Genomic DNA, 20,859 nt, shown 5'->3' with positions numbered 1-20,859 from the left:
GGGGGGATATGGGGGGTATGGGAGCAGAAACACATCACATGGCTTGGTATGGGGGGGTTATATGGGGATATGGGGGGTATAGGGGGGTTATGGGGTGTATAGGGGGTATGGGAGCAGAAACACATCACATGGTTTGGTATGGGGGGGTTATATGGGGTAATGGGGGGGGATATGGGGGGTATGGGGTGTATGGGGGGGGATATGGGGGGTATGGGAGCAGAAACACATCACATGGTTTGGTATGGGGGGGATATGGGGCTATGGGGGGTATAGTTGGGTATGGGGTGTATGGGGGGGGATATGGGGGGTATGGGAGCAGAAACACATCACATGGTTTGGTATGGGGGGGGTTATATGGGGTAATGGGGGGGATATGGGGGGTGTGGGAGCAGAAACACATCACATGGTTTGGTATGGGGGGGTTATATGGGGTAATGGGGGGGGATATGGGGGGTATGGGAGCAGAAACACATCACGTGGTTCGGTATGGGGGGGGTATATGCTGTCCCCATTCCATCCCCCATAATGTCCCCTATTGTCCCCCCTACTTTCCCCATTCCATCCCCCATATAATGTCCCCTATTGTCCCCCCTACTGTCCCCATTCCATCCCCCATAATGTCCCCTATTGTCCCCCCCTGTCCCCATTCCATCCCCCATAATGTCCCCTATTGTCCCCCCTACTGTCCCCATTCCATCCCCCATATAATGTCCCCTATTGTCCCCCCCTGTCCCCATTCCATCCCCCATAATGTCCCCTATTGTCCCCCCTACTTTCCCCATTCCATCCCCCATATAATGTCCCCTATTGTCCCCCCTACTGTCCCCATTCCATCCCCCATAATGTCCCCTATTGTCCCCCCTACTGTCCCCATTCCATCCCCCATATAATGTCCCCTATTGTCCCCCCCTGCTGTCCCCATTCCATCCCCCATATAATGTCCCCTATTGTCCCCCCTACTGTCCCCATTCCATCCCCCATAATGTCCCCTATTGTCCCCCCTGCTGTCCCCATTCCATCCCCCATAATGTCCCCTATTGTCCCCCCCTACTGTCCCCATTCCATCCCCCATAATGTCCCCTATTGTCCCCCCCTACTGTCCCCATTCCATCCCCCATATAATGTCCCCTATTATCCCCCATACTGTCCCCATTCCATCCCCCATATAATGTCCCCTATTGTCCCCCCCCCCGTCCCCATTCCATCCCCCATAATGTCCCCTATTGTCCCCCCTACTGTCCCCATTCCATCCCCCATATAATGTCCCCTATTGTCCCCCCTGCTGTCCCCATTCCATCCCCCATAATGTCCCCTATTGTCCCCATTCCATCCCCCATAATGTCCCCTATTGTCCCCCCCTACTGTCCCCATTCCATCCCCCATAATGTCCCCTATTGTCCCCCCTACTGTCCCCATTCCATCCCCCATAATGTCCCCTATTGTCCCCCCCCCCCGTCCCCATTCCATCCCCCATAATGTCCCCTATTATCCCCCCTACTGTCCCCATTCCATCCCCCATAATGTCCCCTATTGTCCCCCCTGCTGTCCCCATTCCATCCCCCATATAATGTCCCCTATTGTCCCCCCTGCTGTCCCCATTCCATCCCCCATATAATGTCCCCTATTGTCCCCCCTGCTGTCCCCATTCCATCCCCCATAATGTCCCCTATTGTCCCCCCTACTGTCCCCATTCCATCCCCCATATAATGTCCCCTATTGTCCCCCCTGCTGTCCCCATTCCATCCCCCATATTCTGTCCCCATTCCATCCCCCATACGATGTCCCCATTCCATCCCCCATAATGTCCCCTATTGTCCCCCCTACTGTCCCCATTCCATCCCCCATAACGTCCCCTATTGTCCCCTATCTGCCCCATAGCGACCCTGGATGGCGGTGTGGGGCTGCTGCTCCCGATGCAGGAGAAGACGTATCGGCGGCTGCTGATGCTGCAGAACGCGCTGAGCACGATGCTGCCCCACCACGCGGGGCTCAACCCCAGGGCGTTCAGGTATGGGGCACAACGGACCCCAAACTGACCCATAGCGGCCCCATAGCGGCCCCATAATGGCCCCATAATGGCCATATAATGGCCCCAATGGGCTCAACCCCAGGGCGTTCAGGTATGGGGCACAACGGACCCCAAACTGACCCATAGCGGCCCCATAATGGCCCCATAATGGCCCCATAATGGCCCCAATGAGGCTCAACCCCAATGGGATCAACCCCAAAGGGCACAACCCCAATGAGGCTCAACCCCAATGGGCTCAACCCCAATGAGGCTCAACCCCAATGAGGCTCAACCCCAATGAGGCTCAACCCCAATGGGGCTCAACCCCAAAGGGCTCAACCCCAATGAGGCTCAACCCCAATGAGGCTCAACCCCAATGAGGCTCAACCCCAATGGGCTCAACCCCAATGAGGCTCAACCCCAATGAGGCTCAACCCCAATGGGCTCAACCCCAATGGGGCTCAACCCCAAAGGGCTCAACCCCAATGGGCCCAACCCCAATGAGGCTCAACCCCAAAGGGCTCAACCCCAATGGGCTCAACCCCAATGAGGCTCAACCCCAATGAGGCTCAACCCCAATGGGCCCAACCCCAATGAGGCTCAACCCCAATGGGCTCAACCCCAATGAGGCTCAACCCCAATGAGGCTCAACCCCAATGAGGCTCAACCCCAATGAGGCTCAACCCCAATGGGCTCAACCCCAATGGGGCTCAACCCCAATGGGCTCAACCCCAATGAGGCTCAACCCCAATGGGCTCAACCCCAATGAGGCTCAACCCCAATGAGGCTCAACCCCAATGAGGCTCAACCCCAAAGGGCTCAACCCCAATGAGGCTCAACCCCAAAGGGCTCAACCCCAATGGGCTCAACCCCAATGAGGCTCAACCCCAATGAGGCTCAACCCCAATGAGGCTCAACCCCAATGGGCTCAACCCCAATGGGCCCAACCCCAATGAGGCTCAACCCCAATGGGCTCAACCCCAATGAGGCTCAACCCCAATGAGGCTCAACCCCAATGGGGCTCAACCCCAATGGGCTCAACCCCAAAGGGCTCAACCCCAATGAGGCTCAACCCCAATGGGCTCAACCCCAATGGGCTCAACCCCAATGAGGCTCAACCCCAATGGGCTCAACCCCAATGCCCCCATTATCCCCCCATTATCCCCCCAGTGTCCCCCAATGGCCCCTATTCTCCCCCCAATGTCCCCCATATGTCCCCCCAATGGCCCCCATTATCCCCCCAATGTCCCCCCATATTCCCCCAATGTCCCCAATGTCACTCAGTGTCCCCCAATGGCCCCCAATGGCCCCATTATCCCCCCAATGTCCCCCCATCTCCCCCCATTGCCCCCAATGCCCCCCATTCTCCCTCCCATTCTCCCCCCCAATGTCTCCCATGTCCCCCCCCCATGTACCCCCCCCCTGTCCCCCCTCTGACGCCCCCCTGTGTCCCCCATTATCCCCCCCAATGCCCCCAATGTCCCCCAGTGTCCCCCATTATCCCCCCAGTGCCCCCCCAAAGCCCCCAATGCCCCCATTTTCCCCCCCAGTGCCCCCCAATGTCCCCCATTATCCTCCCAATGCCACCAATGTCCCTCCAGTGCCCCCCAATGGCCCCCATTATCCCCCAATGGCCCCAATGACCCCCACTCTCCCCCCCAATGTCCCCCAGTGCCCCCCCAGTGTCCCCCATATCCCCCCAATGTCCCCCAATGGACCCAAATGGCCCCTAATGGCCCCCATTACCCCCCCAGTGCCCCCCCAAAGCCCCCAATGGCCCCCATTATCCCCCAGTGTCCCCAATGTCCCCCATGTCCCCCTAATGTCCCCCCAATGCCCCCATTATCCCCCCAATGGTCCCCCCATGTCCCCCCAATGCCTTTAGTGTCCTCCCAGTGTCCCCCAATGGCCCCCATTCTCCTCCCCAATGTCCCCCTTATTGCCTCCCCAATGTCCCCCATTCTCCCCCCCAATGTCTCCCCATATCCCCCCCATGTCCCCCCTCTGACGCCCCCATATGTCCCCCCAATGCCCCCAGTGTCCCCCGTTATCCTCCCAATGCCCCAATGTCCCTCCAGTGTCCCCCAATGTCCCCCCATATCCCCCAGGCTTCCCCCATTCTTCCCCCCAGTGTCCCCCAATGCCCCCAATGTTCCCCAGTGTCCCCCAATGTCCCCCCATGTCCCCCATTATGTCCCCCCAATGCCCCCAATGTCCCCCGATGTCCCCCCTATGCCCCCCATTCTCCCCCTCAATGTCTCCCCATACCCCCCCATGTCCCCCCCCATGTCCCCCCTCTGATGCCCCCATATGTCCCCCATTCTCCCTCCCAATGGCCCCCTTATTGCCCCCCAACGTCCCCAATGGCCCCCATTCTCCTAGTGTCTCCCCATGTCCCCCCCATATCCCCCCTCTGACACCCCCATATCCCCCTATATCCCCCCCATATCCCCCCATATCCCCCCATATCCCCCCATATCCCCCCCATATCCCCCCCATATGCCCCCCATATCCCCCCAATGTCCCCCCATATCCCCCCATATCCCCCCATATCCCCCCATATCCCCCTATATCCCCCCCATATCCCCCCATATCCCCCTATATCCCCCCATATCCCCCTATATCCCCCCATATCCCCCCCATATCCCCCCATATCCACCTATATCCCCCTATATCCCCCCTATATCCCCCCATATTCCCCCATATCCCCCCATATCACCCCTATATCCCCCCATATCCCCCCATATCCTCCTATATCCCCCCTATATCCCCCCCATATCCCCCCATATCCCCCTATATCCCCCTATATCCCCCCATATCCCCCCCATATCCCTCCCATATCCCCCTGCTGACACCACCATATCCCCCCCATATCCCCCCATATCCCCCGATATCCCCCCATATCCCCCTTTTTCCCCCCTTATCCCCCCTATATCCCCCCATATCCCCCCCATATCCCCCTCTGACACCCCCATATCCCCCCATATCCCCCCATATCCCCCCCATATCCCCCCCATATCCCCCATATCCCCCCTCTGACACCCCCATATCCCCCTATATCCCCCCCATATCCCCCCATATCCCCCCCATATCCCCCCATATCACCCCATATCCCCCTATATCCCCCCATATGCCCCCATATCCCCCCATATCCCCCCATATCCCCCCCATATCCCCCCATATCCCCCCATATCCCCCCATATCCCCCCATATCCCCTTCATATCCCCCCATATCCCCCCCATATCACCCCATATCTCCCCCTATATCCCCCATATCCTCCCATATCACCCCATATCCCCCCCATATCCCCCCATATCCCCCCATATCCCCCCTCTGACACCCCCATATCCCCCCATATCCCCCCCATATCCCCGCATATTCCCCCATATACCCCCATATCACCCCATATCCCCTTTCTGACACCCCCATATCCCCCCATATTCCCCCCATATCCCCCCCATATCCCCCCATATCCCCCCATTGCCCCCCATATCCCCCCATATCCCCCTATATCCCCCCCATATCCCCCCATATCCCCCCCATATCCCCGCATATTCCCCCATATACCCCCATATCCCCCCATATCCCCCCCATATCCCCCCCATATCCCCCCATATCCCCCCATATCCCCCCATATCCCCCTATATCCCCCCCATATCCCCCCATATCCCCCCCATATCCCCCCCATATCCCCCCCATATCCCCGCATATTCCCCCATATCCCCCCATATCCCCCCATATCCCCCCCATATCCCCCCATATCCCCCCCATATCCCCCCATATCCCCCCCATATCCCCACATATCCCCCCATATCCCCCCCATATCCCCCCATATCCCCCCATATCCCCCCATATCCCCCCCATATCCCCCCCATATCCCCCCATATCCCCCCATATCCCCCCATATCCCCCCCATATCCCCCCATATCCCCCCCATATCCCCACATATCCCCCCATATCCCCCCTCTGACACCCCCATATCCCCCCATTGCCCCCCATATCCCCCCATTGCCCCCAGGCTCCTTCAGGCTGAGCGGCGGCTCCTGCAGAACGCTGTTCGCAACGTGCTGGATGGGGAACTGCTGCAGAGATTCCTCTACCTCAGCACCATGGAGAGGGCAGAGCTGGCCAAGAAGATCGGCACCACCCCCGACATCGTGAGCATATGGGGGGAGATATGGGGTCTATGGGGTGATATGGGGTGATATGGGGTGGTAGGGGGTTATGGGGTGATGGGGCTGGATGGGGAGCTAGTTCAGCACCATGGACAGCGCCGAGCTGGCCAAGATCAGCACCACCCCCGACATCGTGAGGATATGGGGTGTATGGGGTTATGTGGTGTATGGGGTGATATGGGGTTATGGGGTGATATGGGGTGAATAGGGTTATGGGGTGATATGGGGGATATGGGGTGTATGGGGTGATGGGGGGGGGTCTATGGGGTTATGGGGTGTATGGGGTGATAGGGGTTATGGGGCTATATGGGGTCTGTGGGGTGTATGGGGTGTATGGGGTGATAGGGGGCTATGGGGTGATATGGGGTGAATAGGGTTATGGGGTGATATGGGGTCATGGGGTGTATGGGGTGATAGGGGGCTATGGGGTGATATGGGGTTAATAGGGTTATGGGGTGATATGGGGGATATGGGGTGATATGGGGTTATGGGGTGATATGGGGTGTATGGGGTTATGGGGTGTATGGGGTTATGGGGCTATACGGGGTCTATGGGGTGGTAGGGGGTTATGGGGTGTATGGGGTTATGGGGCTATATGGGGTCTATGGGGTGGTAGGGGGTTATGGGGTGTATGGGGTTATGGGGTGATATGGAGTCTATGGGGTGGTAGGGGGTTATGGGGTGATGGGGCTGGATGGGGAGCTAGTTCAGCACCATGGACAGCGCCGAGCTGGCCAAGAAGATCGGCACCACCCCCGACATCGTGAGGATATGGGGGGAGATATGGGGTCTATGGGGTGATATGGGGTGATATGGGGTTATGGGGTGATAGGGGGGATATGGGGTGACATGGCGTTATGGGGTGATATGGGGTCTATGGGGTGATATGGGATCTATGGGGTTATGGGGTGATATGAGGTCAGTGGGGTATATGGGGTAATAGGGAGTTATGGGGTGGATGGGGTTATGGGGTGATATGGGGTTATGGGGTGAATAGGGTTATGGGGTGATATGGGGTGAATAGGGTTATGGGGTGATATGGGGGATATGGGGTGATATGGGGTTATGGGGTGATAGGAGGGGTCTATGGGGTTATGGGGTGTATGGGGTTATGGGGTTATATGGGGTCTATGGGGTGATATGGGGTCTGTGGGGTGGTAGGGGGTTATGGGGTGATGGGGCTGGATGGGGAGCTAGTTCAGCACCATGGACAGCGCCGAGCTGGCCAAGATCAGCACCACCCCCGACATCGTGAGGATATGGGGGGAGATATGGGGTCTATGGGGTGATATGGGGGATATGGGGTGACATGGGGTTATGGGGTGATATGGGGTCTATGGGGTGATATGGGGGATATGGGGTGATATGGGGTTATGGGGTGATATGGGGTTATGGGGTGATATGGGGGATATGGGGTGTATGGGGTCATGGGGTGTATGGGGTGTATGGGGTGATAGGGGGTGAATAGGGTTATGGGGTGATATGGGGTTATGGGGTGATATGGGGTGAATAGGGTTATGGGGTGATAGGGGGGTCTATGGGGTTATGGGGTGTATGGGGTTATGGGGCTATATGGGGTCTATGGGGTGGTAGGGGGTTATGGGGTGTATGGGGTTATGGGGCTATATGGGGTCTATGGGGTGGTAGGGGGTTATGGGGTGATGGGGCTGGATGGGGAGCTAGTTCAGCACCATGGACAGCGCCGAGCTGGCCAAGAAGATCGGCACCACCCCCGACATCGTGAGGATATGGGGGGATATATGGGGTCTATGGGGTGATATGGGGTCTGTGGGGTGGTAGGGGGTTGATATGGGGTGTATGGGGTTATAGGGGGTTATGGGCTGGATGGGGAGCTAGTTCAGCACCATGGACAGCGCCGAGCTGGCCAAGATCAGCACCACCCCCGACATCGTGAGGATATGGGGGGAGATATGGGGTCTATGGGGTGATATGGGGTGATATGGGGTTATGGGGTGATAGGGGTTATGGGGCTATATGGGGTCTGTGGGGTGTATGGGGTGTATGGGGTGATAGGGGGCTATGGGGTGATATGGGGTGAATAGGGTTATGGGGTGATATGGGGAGATATGGGGGGATATGGGGTTATGGGGTGATAAGGGGTTATGGGGTGATATGGGGGATATGGGGTGTATGGGGTCATGGGGTGTATGGGGTGTATGGGGTGATAGGGGGTGAATAGGGTTATGGGGTGATAGGGGGTTATGGGGTGATATGGGGTGAATAGGGTTATGGGGCTATATGGGGTCTATGGGGTTATGGGGTGTATGGGGTTATGGGGCTATACGGGGTCTATGGGGTGGTAGGGGGTTATGGGGTGTATGGGGTTATGGGGCTATATGGGGTCTATGGGGTGGTAGGGGGTTATGGGGTGTATGGGGTTATGGGGCTATATGGGGTCTATGGGGTGGTAGGGGGTTATGGGGTGTATGGGGTTATGGGGCTATATGGGGTCTATGGGGTGGTAGGGGGTTATGGGGTGATGGGGCTGGATGGGGAGCTAGTTCAGCACCATGGACAGCGCCGAGCTGGCCAAGAAGATCGGCACCACCCCCGACATCGTGAGGATATGGGGGGAGATATGGGGTCTATGGGGTGATATGGGGTGATATGGGGTTATGGGGTGATATGGGGTGATATGGGGTTATGGGGTGATATGGGGGATATGGGGTGACATGGCGTTATGGGGTGTATGGGGTGATAGGGGTTATTGGGCTATATGGGGTCTATGGGGTGATAGGGGGTTATGGGGTGTATGGGGTTATGGGGCTATATGGGGTCTATGGGGTTATGGGGTGTATGGGGTGATAGGGGTTATGGGGCTATATGGGGTCTGTGGGGTGTATGGGGTGTATGGGGTGATAGGGGGCTATGGGGTGATATGGGGTGAATAGGGTTATGGGGTGATATGGGGTCATGGGGTGTATGGGGTGATAGGGGGTTATGGGGTGGATGGGGTTATGGGGTGATATGGGGTTATGGGGTGAATAGGGTTATGGGGTGATATGGGGTGAATAGGGTTATGGGGTGATATGGGGTGAATAGGGTTATGGGGTGATATGGGGGATATGGGGTGACATGGGGTCTATGGGGTGATATGGGATCTATGGGGTTATGGGGTGATATGAGGTCAGTGGGGTATATGGGGTAATAGGGGGTTATGGGGTGGATGGGGTTATGGGGTGATATGGGGTTATGGGGTGGATGGGGTTATGGGGTGATATGGGGTTATGGGGTGAATAGGGTTATGGGGTGATATGGGGTGAATAGGGTTATGGGGTGATATGGGGGATATGGGGTGATATGGGGTTATGGGGTGATGGGGGGGGTCTATGGGGTTATGGGGTGTATGGGGTGATAGGGGTTATGGGGCTATATGGGGTCTATGGGGTGATAGGGGGTTATGGGTTGTATGGGGTTATGGGGCTATATGGGGTCTATGGGGTTATGGGGTGTATGGGGTGATAGGGGGTCATGGGGTGACATGGGGTCTATGGGGTGATATGGGATCTATGGGGTTATGGGGTGATATGAGGTCAGTGGGGTATATGGGGTAATAGGGGGTTATGGGGTGATATGGGGTTATGGGGTGATATGGGGTTATGGGGTGATATGGGGTTATGGGGTGATATGGGGTTATGGGGTGATATGGGGGGAATAGGGTTATGGGTTGATATGGGGGATATGGGGTGATATGGGGTTATGGGGTGATAGGGGGGGTCTATGGGGTTATGGGGTGTATGGGGTGATAGGGGTTATGGGGCTATATGGGGTCTGTGGAGTGTATGGGGTGTATGGGGTGATAGGGGGCTATGGGGTGATATGGGGTGAATAGGGTTATGGGGTGATATGGGGTCATGGGGTGTATGGGGTGATAGGGGGCTATGGGGTGATATGGGGTTAATAGGGTTATGGGGTGATATGGGGGATATGGGGTGATATGGGGTTATGGGGTGATAGGGGGGGTCTATGGGGTTATGGGGTGTATGGGGTTATGGGGCTATACGGGGTCTATGGGGCGGTAGGGGGTTATGGGGTGTATGGGGTTATGGGGCTATATGGGGTCTATGGGGTTATGGGGTGTATGGGGTGATAGGGGGTCATGGGGTGACATGGGGCCTATGGGGTGATATGGGATCTATGGGGTTATGGGGTGATATGAGGTCAGTGGGGTATATGGGGTAATAGGGGGTTATGGGGTGATATGGGGTTATGGGGTGATATGGGGTTATGGGGTGATATGGGATCTATGGGGTTATGGGGTGATATGAGGTCAGTGGGGTATATGGGGTAATAGGGGGTTATGGGGTGGATGGGGTTATGGGGTGATATGGGGTTATGGGGTGATATGGGGTTATGGGGTGATATGGGGTTATGGGGTGATATGGGGGGAATAGGGTTATGGGGTGATATGGGGGATATGGGGTGATATGGGGTTATGGGGTGATGGGGGGGGTCTATGGGGTTATGGGGTGTATGGGGTGATAGGGGGCTATGGGGTGATATGGGGTGAATAGGGTTATGGGGTGATATGGGGAGATATGGGGTGGTATGGGGTTATGGGGTGATATGGGGTTATGGGGTTATGGGGTGATATGGGGGATATGGGGTGATATGGGGTGTATGGGGTGATGGGGGGGGTCTATGGGGTTATGGGGTGTATGGGGTGATAGGGGTTATGGGGCTATATGGGGTTTGTGGGGTGTATGGGGTGTATGGGGTGATAGGGGGCTATGGGGTGATATGGGGTTAATAGGGTTATGGGGTGATATGGGGGATATGGGGTGATATGGGGTTATGGGGTGATAGGGGGGGTCTATGGGGTTATGGGGTGTATGGGGTGATAGGGGTTATGGGGTGATATGGGGGATATGGGGTGACATGGGGTTATGGGGTGACATGGGGTCTATGGGGTGATATGGGATCTATGGGGTTATGGGGTGATATGAGGTCAGTGGGGTATATGGGGTAATAGGGGGTTATGGGGTGGATGGGGTTATGGGGTGATATGGGGTTATGGGGTGATATGGGGGGAATAGGGTTATGGGGTGATATGGGGGATATGGGGTGATATGGGGTTATGGGGTGATGGGGGGGGTCTATGGGGTTATGGGGTGTATGGGGTGATAGGGGTTATGGGGCTATATGGGGTCTATGGGGTGATAGGGGGTTATGGGTTGTATGGGGTTATGGGGCTATATGGGGTCTATGGGGTTATGGGGTGTATGGGGTGATAGGGGGTCATGGGGTGACATGGGGTCTATGGGGTGATATGGGGTGATAGGGGTTATGGGGTGATATGGGGGATATGGGGTGACATGGGGTTATGGGGTGACATGGGGTCTATGGGGTGATATGGGATCTATGGGGTTATGGGGTGATATGGGGGGAATAGGGTTATGGGGTGATATGGGGGATATGGGGTGATATGGGGTTATGGGGTGATAGGAGGGGTCTATGGGGTTATGGGGTGTATGGGGTGATAGGGGTTATGGGGCTATATGGGGTCTGTGGGGTGTATGGGGTGTATGGGGTGATAGGGGGCTATGGGGTGATATGGGGTGAATAGGGTTATGGGGTGATATGGGGAGATATGGGGTGGTATGGGGTTATGGGGTGATATGGGGTTATGGGGTGATATGGGGCTATGGGGTGATATGGGGTGTATGGGGTGATATGGGGTCATGGGGTGTATAGGGTCTATGGGGTGGTAGGGGGTTATGGGGTGATATGGGGTGAATAGGGTTATGGCGTTATGGGGTGATATGGGGTTATGGGGTGATATGGGGTTATGGGGTTATGGGGTGATATGGGGTTATGGGGTGATATGGGGTTATGGGGTGATATGGGGTCATAGAGTGATAGTGGGTGTGTGGGGTTATAGGGGGTTATAGGGTATATGGGGTGATAATGGGGAGTATGGGGTGATAGGGGGTTATGGGGTGTATGGGGTGATAGGTGGTCTATGGGGTTATGGGGTGTATGGGGTGATAAGGGGTATATGGGGTGATATGGGGTTATGGGGTGTATGGGGTGATATGGGGTTATGGGGTCATGGGTTGTATGGGGTTTATGGGGTGATAGGGGGCTATGGGTTGATATGGGGTGAATAGGGTTATGGGGTGATATGGCGGATATGGGGTGATATGGGGTTATGGGGTGTATGGGGGGTTATGGGGTGTAGATATGGGGTCATGAGGTGATATGAGGTTATGGGGGATATGGGGTGATATGGGGGTTTATGGGATTTGGGGGCAGTTATGGGGTGGTCATGCAGTGCTTATGGGGCACTTCTGGGTCTGCCTGTGTTTTGCCCCATAGATCCATTCCCCCCACCCCACACTCCGCCCCATAGATCCACCCCACACTCACACCCCATAGATCCACCCCACACTCAGCCCCATAGATCCACCCCACACTCAGCCCCATAGATCCACCCCACACTCAGCCCCATAGATCCACCCCACACTCACACCCCATAGATCCACCCCACACTCACACCCCATAGATCCACCCCACACTCAGTCCCATAGATCCACCCCACACTCAGCCCCATAGATCCACCCCACACTCACACCCCATAGATCCACCCCCCACCCCACACTCAGCCCCATAGATCCACCCCACACTCACACCCCATAGATCCACCCCACACTCAGACCCCATAGATCCACCCCACACTCAGCCCCATAGATCCACCCCACACTCAGTCCCATAGATCCACCCCACACTCAGCCCCATAGATCCACCCCACACTCAGCCCCATAGATCCACCCCACACTCAGTCCCATAGATCCACCCCACACTCAGCCCCATAGATCCACCCCACACTCACACCCCATAGATCCACCCCACACTCTGCCCCATAGATCCACCCCACACTCTGCCCCATAGATCCTCCCCCCAACCCACCCTCAGCCCCATAGATCCACCCCCCCATCCCATACTCGGCCCCATAGATCCACCCCCCTGACCCCATACTCAGCCCCATAGATCTGCCCCATAGATCCACCCCCCCACCCCACACTCTGCCCCATAGATCCTCCCCCCTGCCCCATAGACCCACCCCTCAGCCCCATAGATCCACCCCACACTCACACCCCATAGATCCACCCCACACTCTGCCCCATAGATCCACCCCACACTCAGCCCCATAGATCCACCCCACACTCAGACCCCATAGATCCACCCCACACTCAGCCCCATAGATCCACCCCACACTCTGCCCCATAGATCCACCCCACACTCACACCCCATAGATCCACCCCACACTCAGTCCCATAGATCCACCCCACACTCTGCCCCATAGATCCTCCCCCCTGCCCCATAGACCCACCCCTCAGCCCCATAGATCCACCCCACCCTCAGCCCCATAGATCCACCCCCCCATCCCATACTCGGCCCCATAGATCCACCCCCCTGACCCCATACTCAGCCCCATAGATCTGCCCCATAGATCCACCCCCCCACCCCACACTCTGCCCCATAGATCCTCCCCCCTGCCCCATAGACCCACCCCTCAGCCCCATAGATCCACCCCACACTCAGCCCCATAGATCCACCCCACACTCAGCCCCATAGATCCATCCCACACTCAGACCCCATAGATCCACCCCACACTCAGCCCCATAGATCCACCCCACACTCACGCCCCATAGATCCACCCCACACTCACACCCCATAGATCCACCCCACACTCAGCCCCATAGACCCACCCCTCAGCCCCATAGATCCACCCCACACTCAGCCCCATAGATCCACCCCACACTCACACCCCATAGATCCACCCCACACTCAGCCCCATAGACCCACCCCTCAGCCCCATAGATCCACCCCACACTCAGCCCCATAGATCCACCCCACACTCACACCCCATAGATCCTCCCCACACTCAGCCCCATAGATCCACCCCACACTCAGCCCCATAGATCCACCCCACACTCACACCCCATAGATCCACCCCACACTCAGCCCCATAGATCCACCCCTCAGCCCCATAGATCCACCCCACACTCAGCCCCATAGATCCACCCCACACTCACACCCCATAGATCCACCCCACACTCAGCCCCATAGATCCACCCCACACTCACACCCCATAGATCCACCCCACACTCAGACCCCATAGATCCACCCCACACTCAGCCCCATAGATCCACCCCACACTCAGCCCCATAGATCCACCCCACACTCAGCCCCATAGATCCACCCCACACTCAGCCCCATAGATCCACCCCACACTCACACCCCATAGATCCACCCCACACTCAGCCCCATAGATCCACCCCACACTCACACCCCATAGATCCACCCCACACTCTGCCCCATAGATCCACCCCACACTCTGCCCCATAGATCCACCCCACACTCAGACCCCATAGATCCACCCCACACTCTGCCCCATAGATCCACCCCACACTCACACCCCATAGATCCACCCCACACTCAGCCCCATAGATCCACCCCACACTCAGACCCCATAGATCCACCCCACACTCAGCCCCATAGATCCACCCCACACTCAGACCCCATAGATCCACCCCACACTCAGCCCCATAGATCCACCCCACACCCCACACTCAGACCCCATAGATCCACCCCACACTCAGACCCCATAGATCCACCCCCCACTCCACACTCAGCCCCATAGATCCACCCCACACTCAGACCCCATAGATCCACCCCACACTCACACCCCATAGATCCACCCCACACTCACACCCCATAGATCCACCCCACACTCAGACCCCATAGATCCACCCCACACTCAGACCCCATAGATCCACCCCACACTCACACCCCATAGATCCACCCCACACTCAGACCCCATAGATCCACCCCACACTCACACCCCATAGATCCACCCCACACTCAGACCCCATAGATCCACCCCACACTCAGACCCCATAGATCCACCCCACACTCACACCCCATAGATCCACCCCACACTCAGACCCCATAGATCCACCCCCCACTCACACCCCATAGATCCACCCCACACTCACACCCCATAGATCCACCCCACACTCAGACCCCATAGATCCACCCCACACTCACACCCCATAGATCCACCCCACACTCACACCCCATAGATCCACCCCACACTCACACCCCATAGATCCACCCCACACTCAGCCCCATAGATCCACCCCACACTCAGACCCCATAGATCCACCCCACACTCAGACCCCATAGATCCACCCCACACTCACACCCCATAGATCCACCCCACACTCAGACCCCATAGATCCACCCCACACTCAGACCCCATAGATCCACCCCCCACTCCACACTCAGACCCCATAGATCCACCCCCCACCCCCACACTCAGACCCCATAGATCCACCCCCCACCCCACACTCAGCCCCATAGATCCACCCCACACTCAGACCCCATAGATCCACCCCACACTCATACCCCATAGATCCACCCCACACTCACACCCCATAGATCCACCCCACACTCACACCCCATAGATCCACCCCCCACTCCACACTCAGACCCCATAGATCCACCCCCCCAGCCCCACACTCAGTCCCATAGATCCACCCCCCCATCCCATACTCGGCCCCATAGATCCACCCCCCTGACCCCATACTCAGCCCCATAGATCTGCCCCATAGATCCACCCCCCCACCCCACACTCTGCCCCATAGATCCTCCCCCCCTGCCCCATAGACCCACCCCTCAGCCCCATAGATCCACCCCACACTCTGCCCCATAGACCCAGCCCTCACTGTGCCCCCTTTGTGCCCCACAGATCCTGGAGGACCTGCTGGAGATCGATCGTGTCACGGCTCATTTCTGACCCCCCCCCCCCCCCAAATGATTGTGGAGAATAAAAAAACCCCAAATTCACCCCAAAAATGGCTCCAAATGTTTCACAGTGTTCAAAGGGGTCGCGGGGCACCACGGGATGCTGTAGGGTGCCATGGGGTGCTATGGGGCATTATGGGGTGCTATGGGGTGCTATGGGGCGCTATGGGGCTCCCTGGGGCACTATGGGGTGCCCTGAGATACTATGAGGCACTATGGGGTGCTGTGGGACACTATGGGGTGCTATGGGGCTCCCTGGGGTGCTATGGGGCTCTCTGGGGTGCTAGGGGTCTCCCTGGGGTGCTATGGGGCTCTCTGGGCTCCTATGTGGCACTATGGGGGGCTATGAGGCACTGTGGGGCCCCATGGGGTGCTATGGGGCACTATGGGATGCTATGGGGCACTATGGGATGCTGTGGGGCACTATGGTGTGCTATGGGGCTCCCTGGGGTGCTATGGGGCACCATGGGGTGCTATGGGGCACTATGGGGTGCTATGGGGCACTATGGGGTGCTATGGGGCACCATAGGGTGCTATGGGGTGCTACGGGGTTCCCTGAGGCGCCTTGGGGTTCTATGGGGCACTATGGGGTGCCCTGAGATACTATGGGGCACTATGGTGTGCTGTGGGGCACTATGGGGTGCTATGGGGTGCCATGGGGTGCTATGGGGCGCCATGCGGTGCTATAGGGTGCCATGGGGTGCTATGGGGCACAGTGGGGCACCCAGGGGGGCTATGAGGTGCTATGGGGCACTATGGGGTGCCCTGAGGTGCTATGGGGCACTATGGGGCACCATGGGGTGCTATGGGGCACAGTGGGGCACCCAGGGGGGCTATGAGGTGCTATGGGGCACTATGGGGTTCCCTGAAGCACCCTGGGGTGCTATGGGGCACTATAGGGTGCTATGGGACTCCCTGGGGTGCTATGGGGTGCCCTGGGATGCTATGGGGCACCCAGGGGGGCTATGAGGCACTAAGGGGCGCTATGTGGTGCTATAGGGTGCCATGGGGGGCTAGGGGGTACCCTGGGGTGCTATGGGGCACTATGGGGTGCTATGGGGCGCCCAGGGGGACTATGAGGCACTATGGGGTGCTATGGGATTCCCTGAGGCACCTTGGGGTTCTATGGGGCACTATGGGACTCCCTGAGGTGCTATGGGGCACTATGGGGTTCCCTGGGATGCTATGGGGCACAGTGAGGTGCTATGGGGCACTATTGGACACCCAGGGGGGCTATGAGGCACTATGGGCCGCTATGGGGCACTATGGGGCGCTATGGGGTGCTATGAGGCACCCAGGGGGGCTATGGGGTGCTCAGGGGTGCTATGAGGCTCTCTGGGGTCCTATGGGGTGCTATGGGGCACTATGGGGCACTATGGGGCGCTATGGGGTGCTATGAGGCACTATGGGGTGCTATGGGGTGCCCAGGGGGGCTATGAGGCTCTCTGGGGTCCTATGGGGTGCTATGGGGCACTATGGGGAGCTATGAGGCACTATGGTGTGCTATGGGGCGCCCTGGGGGGCTATGAGGCACTATGGGGTTCCCTGAGGCTCCCTGGGGTTCTATGGGGCACTATGGGGTGCCATGGGGTTCTATGGGGTGCCCTGGGGGGCTATGAGGCACTATGGGGTGCTATGGGGTGCCCTGGGGTGCTATAGGGCACTATGGGGTGCTATGGGGTGCCCTGGGGTGCTATAGGGCACTATGGGGTGCTATGGGGCGCCCTGGGGTGCTATAGGGCACTATGGGATGCTATGGGGCACTGTGGGGTGCTGTGGGGCACTATGGGGTGTCATGGGGCTCCCTGGGGTTCTATGGGGCACTATGGGGTGCTATGGGGTGCCCTGAGATGCTATGGGGCACTATGGGGTGCCCAGGGGGGCTGTGAGGCACTATGGGGTGCTATAGGGTTCTATGGGGTGCCACGGGTCGCTATGGGGCACTATGGGGCACCCAGGGGGGCTATGAGGCACTATGGGATGCTATGAAGCACTATGGGGTGCTATGAAGCACTATGGGGTGCCATGGGGTGCTGTGGGGCACTATGGGGCACTATGGGGCGCCATGGGGTGGTATGGGGTGTTATGGGGCACCCAGGGGGGCTATGGGGCTATGCATTGAGATAAGCCTGGATGTGCTCGCTATGGGGCGCTATGGGGTGCTATGGGGCACTATGGAATGCTATGAAGCACTACGGGGTGCTATGGGGTGATATGGGGCACTATGGGGTGCTATGGGACTCTGTGGGGCACAGTGGGATGCTATGGGGCACCCTGGGGTTCTATAGGATTCTGTGGGGCACAGTGAGGTGCTATGGGGCACTATGGGGTGCCATGGGGCTCCCTGGGGTTCTATGGGGTGCTGGTGAGGTGCTTATGGGGCACTATGGGGTGCTATGGGGCACAGTGTGGTGCTATGGGGCACCCTGGGGGTGATGTGGGGCACTGAGGGACTCCCTGAGGTGTTATGGGGCACCCTATAGGATGCCGTGGGGCACTATGGAATGCTATGGGGTGCTATGGGGTGCTATGGGATGCTATGGGGTGCTATGAGGCACTATGGGATGCTATGGGGCGCTATGGGGCACAATTGGATGTTATGGGGCACTATTGGATGTTATGGGGCACAGTGGGGCGCTATGGGGCACTATTGGATGCTATGGGGTGCTATGGGGAGCTAAGGGATGCTATGGGGCACTATGGGGTGCCATGAGGCTCCCTGGGGTGCTATGGGGCGCCATGGGGTGCTATGGGGCACTATGGGGTGCTATGGGGCACAGTGAGGCGCTCGCTATGGGGCGCTGTGGAGCACCATGGGTTGCTGTGGGGCACAGTGGGGCGCTATGGGGCATAGTCGGGCACTATGGGGTGCTATGGGGTGCTATAGGGCACTATTGGATGCTATGGCGTGCTATGGGGCTCTAAGGGATGCTATGGGGCACAGTGAGGCTCTCGCTATGGGGCGCTATGGGGCACAGTGGGGCGCTATGGGGCACAGTGGGGCGCTATGGGGCGCTCGCTATGGGGTCAGGCACTCAGGTGTGTGTCCATCTCATCGCTGTTGGGCGCTATGGGGCGCTATGGGGCAGTGGTTATGGGGCAGTGGCTATGGGGCACTATAGGGGGCTATGGGGCAGTGGCTATAGGGTTCTATAGGGCGCTATGGGTTGCTATGGGGCTATGCATTAAGATAGGCCCAGATCCACTTGCTATGGGGCTATGGGGCTCTAAGGGGCTCTAAGGGGCACTATAGGGCTCTATAGGGCTCTATGGGGCGCTATAGGGCGCTATGGGTCGCTATGTGTCTATGCACTGAGATAGGCCCGTATCCTCTCGCTATGGGGCAGTGGCTATGAGGCACTATAGGGCTCTATGGGTCACTATGGGGCAGGGCTATGCACTGAGATAGGCCCGTATGGTGTCGCTATGGGGCACTATAGGGCTCTATAGGGTTCTATAGGGCACTATAGGTCTCTATGGGTCCCTATAGGGCGCTATGCACTGAGATAGGCCCGTATGGTGTCGCTATGGGGCACTATAGGGCTCTATAGGGTTCTATAGGGCACTATAGGTCTCTATGGGTCCCTATAGGGCGCTATGCACTGAGATAGGCCCGTATGGTGTCGCTATGGGGCACTATAGGGCTCTATAGGGTTCTATAGGGCACTATAGGTCTCTATGGGTCCCTATAGGGCGCTATGCACTGAGATAGGCCCGTATCGTGTCGCTGTGGGGCTCTATAGGGTTCAATAGGGTTCTATAGGGTTCTATAGGGCTCTATAGGGCGCTATGCACTGAGATAGGCCCGTATCGTGTCGCTGTGGGGCAGGGCTATGGGGCACTATAGGGCTCTATAGGGCTCTATGGGTCGCTATGGGGCAGGGCTATGCACTGAGATAGGCCCGTATCGTGTCGCTATGGGGCAGGGTTATAGGGCGCTATAGGGCTTTATAGGGCTCTATGGGTCGCTATGGGGCAGGGCTATAGGGCGCTATGGGGCAGGGCTATGCACTGAGATAGGCCCATATGGTGTCGCTGTGGGGGCACTATAGGGCTCTATAGGGCTCTATGGGGCAGGGCTATGGGTCTATGCATTCAGATAGGCCCGTATGGTGTCGCTATGGGGCAGGGCTATAGGGTTCTATAGGGCTCTATAGGGCGCTATAGGGCTCTATGGGTCTATGCATTCAGATAGGCCCGTATGGTGTCGCTATGGGGCAGGGCTATAGGGTTCTATAGGGTTCTATAGGGCTCTATAGGGTCCCTATAGGGCGCTATGCATTCAGATAGGCCCGTATGGTGTCGCTATGGGGCAGGGCTATAGGGTTCTATAGGGTTCTATAGGGCTCTATAGGGTCCCTATAGGGCGCTATGCATTCAGATAGGCCCGTATGGTGTCGCTATGGGGCACTATAGGGTTCTATAGGGTTCTATAGGGCGCTATAGGGCTCTATAGGGCGCTATGCATTCAGATAGGCCCGTATGGTGTCGCTATGGGGCAGGGCTATAGGGTTCTATAGGGCGCTATAGGGCTCTATGGGTCCCTATAGGGCGCTATGCATTCAGATAGGCCCGTATGGTGTCGCTGTGGGGCTCTATAGGGCTCTATAGGGCTCTATAGGGTCCCTATAGGGCGCTATGCATTCAGATAGGCCCGTATGGTGTCACTATGGGGCTCTATAGGGTTCTATAGGGCGCTATAGGGTCCCTATAGGGCGCTATGCATTCAGATAGGCCCATATGGTGTCGCTATGGGGCAGGGCTACAGGGTGCTATAGGGCTCTATAGGGCTCTATGGGTCTAAGCATTCAGATAGGCCCGTATGGTGTCGCTGTGGGGCT

The 20,859-nt window shown here is 57.6% G+C and overlaps 1 protein-coding gene across 5 annotated transcripts in view; it reads left to right on the top strand.

Moving 5' to 3' along the window:
* CPSF1 (cleavage and polyadenylation specific factor 1) overlaps positions 1 to 16,069 on the top strand; it is a 147,247-nt gene extending 131,178 nt beyond the window's left edge. For all 5 annotated transcript variants that reach the window (XM_085536825.1, XM_085536826.1, XM_085536830.1 and 2 more), the window contains 3 exons: positions 1,879 to 2,008; positions 6,028 to 6,166; positions 15,963 to 16,069. In XM_085536825.1, coding sequence (XP_085392951.1) covers positions 1,879 to 2,008; positions 6,028 to 6,166; positions 15,963 to 16,010 — 317 coding nt within the window. In that variant the 3' untranslated portion in view covers positions 16,011 to 16,069. The remainder of the gene's footprint in view (positions 1 to 1,878; positions 2,009 to 6,027; positions 6,167 to 15,962) is intronic.
* Positions 16,070 to 20,859: the final 4,790 nt, after the last annotated feature.

Source organism: Coturnix japonica, chromosome 2 (genome assembly GCF_054131305.1).
Source record: "Coturnix japonica strain WE chromosome 2, WE-NBRP24, whole genome shotgun sequence".
Lineage (NCBI taxonomy): Eukaryota > Metazoa > Chordata > Aves > Galliformes > Phasianidae > Coturnix > Coturnix japonica.
Note: the sequence above shows the minus strand (reverse complement) of the source record. Positions and strands in the feature narration are given on the sequence as shown.